At 36.8% G+C, this 1,244-nt stretch overlaps 1 gene segment (V, D, J or C); it reads left to right on the forward strand.

Moving 5' to 3' along the window:
* Positions 1-381: 381 nt before the first annotated feature.
* LOC112138168 lies at positions 382-831 on the forward strand (the record flags this gene model as incomplete). The annotated part of the segment is given in 2 exon segments: positions 382-424; positions 521-831. Coding segments are annotated over 2 exon segments (354 nt in total), but the record flags the coding sequence as incomplete, so codon positions are not given.
* Positions 832-1,244: the final 413 nt, after the last annotated feature.

Raw genomic sequence — 1,244 nt, forward strand, 5'->3', positions numbered from 1 at the left:
TGAGTGTGAATCAGAAAGAGCTCAGTGAGTTCATCTTCAGCATCAACCATGTTCTNGTTCAGGAAACAAGTAATGAAATATCCAAACCTGCACATTGACAGGTGAACAAGTCTTACCTCAAACATTAAATATCAAATGATCTGCATGTACAAAGCATTATTATTATTACCATAAAACAACTGTAGCCAGACTATTCATTGAAATGATTTTTCTTTTTTTTACGTATTTTTTTACTAAAATTAAAGATTAAGAGATGCTAATCACAATATTCAAATGTAATTTTCCTTAAACATTATGCAAACCCAGTGTTCATATATAATGAAGTGAAGTGTGAGTGTGTGAGTCAGAAAGAGCTCAGTGAGTTCATCTTCAGCATCAACCATGTTCTCTGCAGCTCTGATGCTGCTGCTGACAGCTGGATCCTGTGAGGAGATTTCAGTGGATTCACAGCAAGAATCAGATCAGAAACATTTCATATTCAGATGAATGATGGAGATGATGTTGGTTTGTGTTTCTACAGGTGTGGACAGTATTGATCTCATCCAGCCAGACTCAAAGGTTGTTCAGCCTGGACAGTCTTTGACCATCAGCTGTCGGGTTTCTGGATATTCACTGACTGACAGCTATGGAACAGGCTGGATCAGACAGAGAGAAGGAAAACCAATGGACTGGATTTTCCATGTTTATTCTGATGGGAGCTCAAGCCAAAATGAAGCTCTGAAAAACAAGTTCAGCTTCAGCAGAGACACTTCTGCAGGAACAGTGACAATAACAGGACAGAATCTGCAGCCTGAAGACACAGCTGTGTATCACTGTGTGAGATATCCCACAGTGATACAAACAAACACAAACCTGTACAAAAACTCAACAGCTATGAAGAACAAACACAGTTTACCAACAGAGAAAGACAGTTCAGTTCTTGTGCAAAAATTGACTTTAAAACACATTTATAGTAAGAAACAAAAACACAACTACATGTAAACACAACATTTTTTTAACTAGAATATACTGAGATCACGAAGAACTTAATCCTGCTGTAACTGTGACTGCAGGAAAAAAGAAAAATGGAAAATAACTTGAATACGAAACATCAATAAAGAAACATTAAACTTCACAATTGTATTAAAATGTTTTAAAGTAAATTCTATACAAACTTAATTCAATAAGATTCAGGACAGTGGAACTAATACAGACTATTAAACTCCATCCATCCATCCATCTTCCTCCGCTTCATCCGGGACCGG

Source organism: Oryzias melastigma, unplaced genomic scaffold (genome assembly GCF_002922805.2).
Source record: "Oryzias melastigma strain HK-1 unplaced genomic scaffold, ASM292280v2 sc03036, whole genome shotgun sequence".
Taxonomy (NCBI): domain Eukaryota; kingdom Metazoa; phylum Chordata; class Actinopteri; order Beloniformes; family Adrianichthyidae; genus Oryzias; species Oryzias melastigma.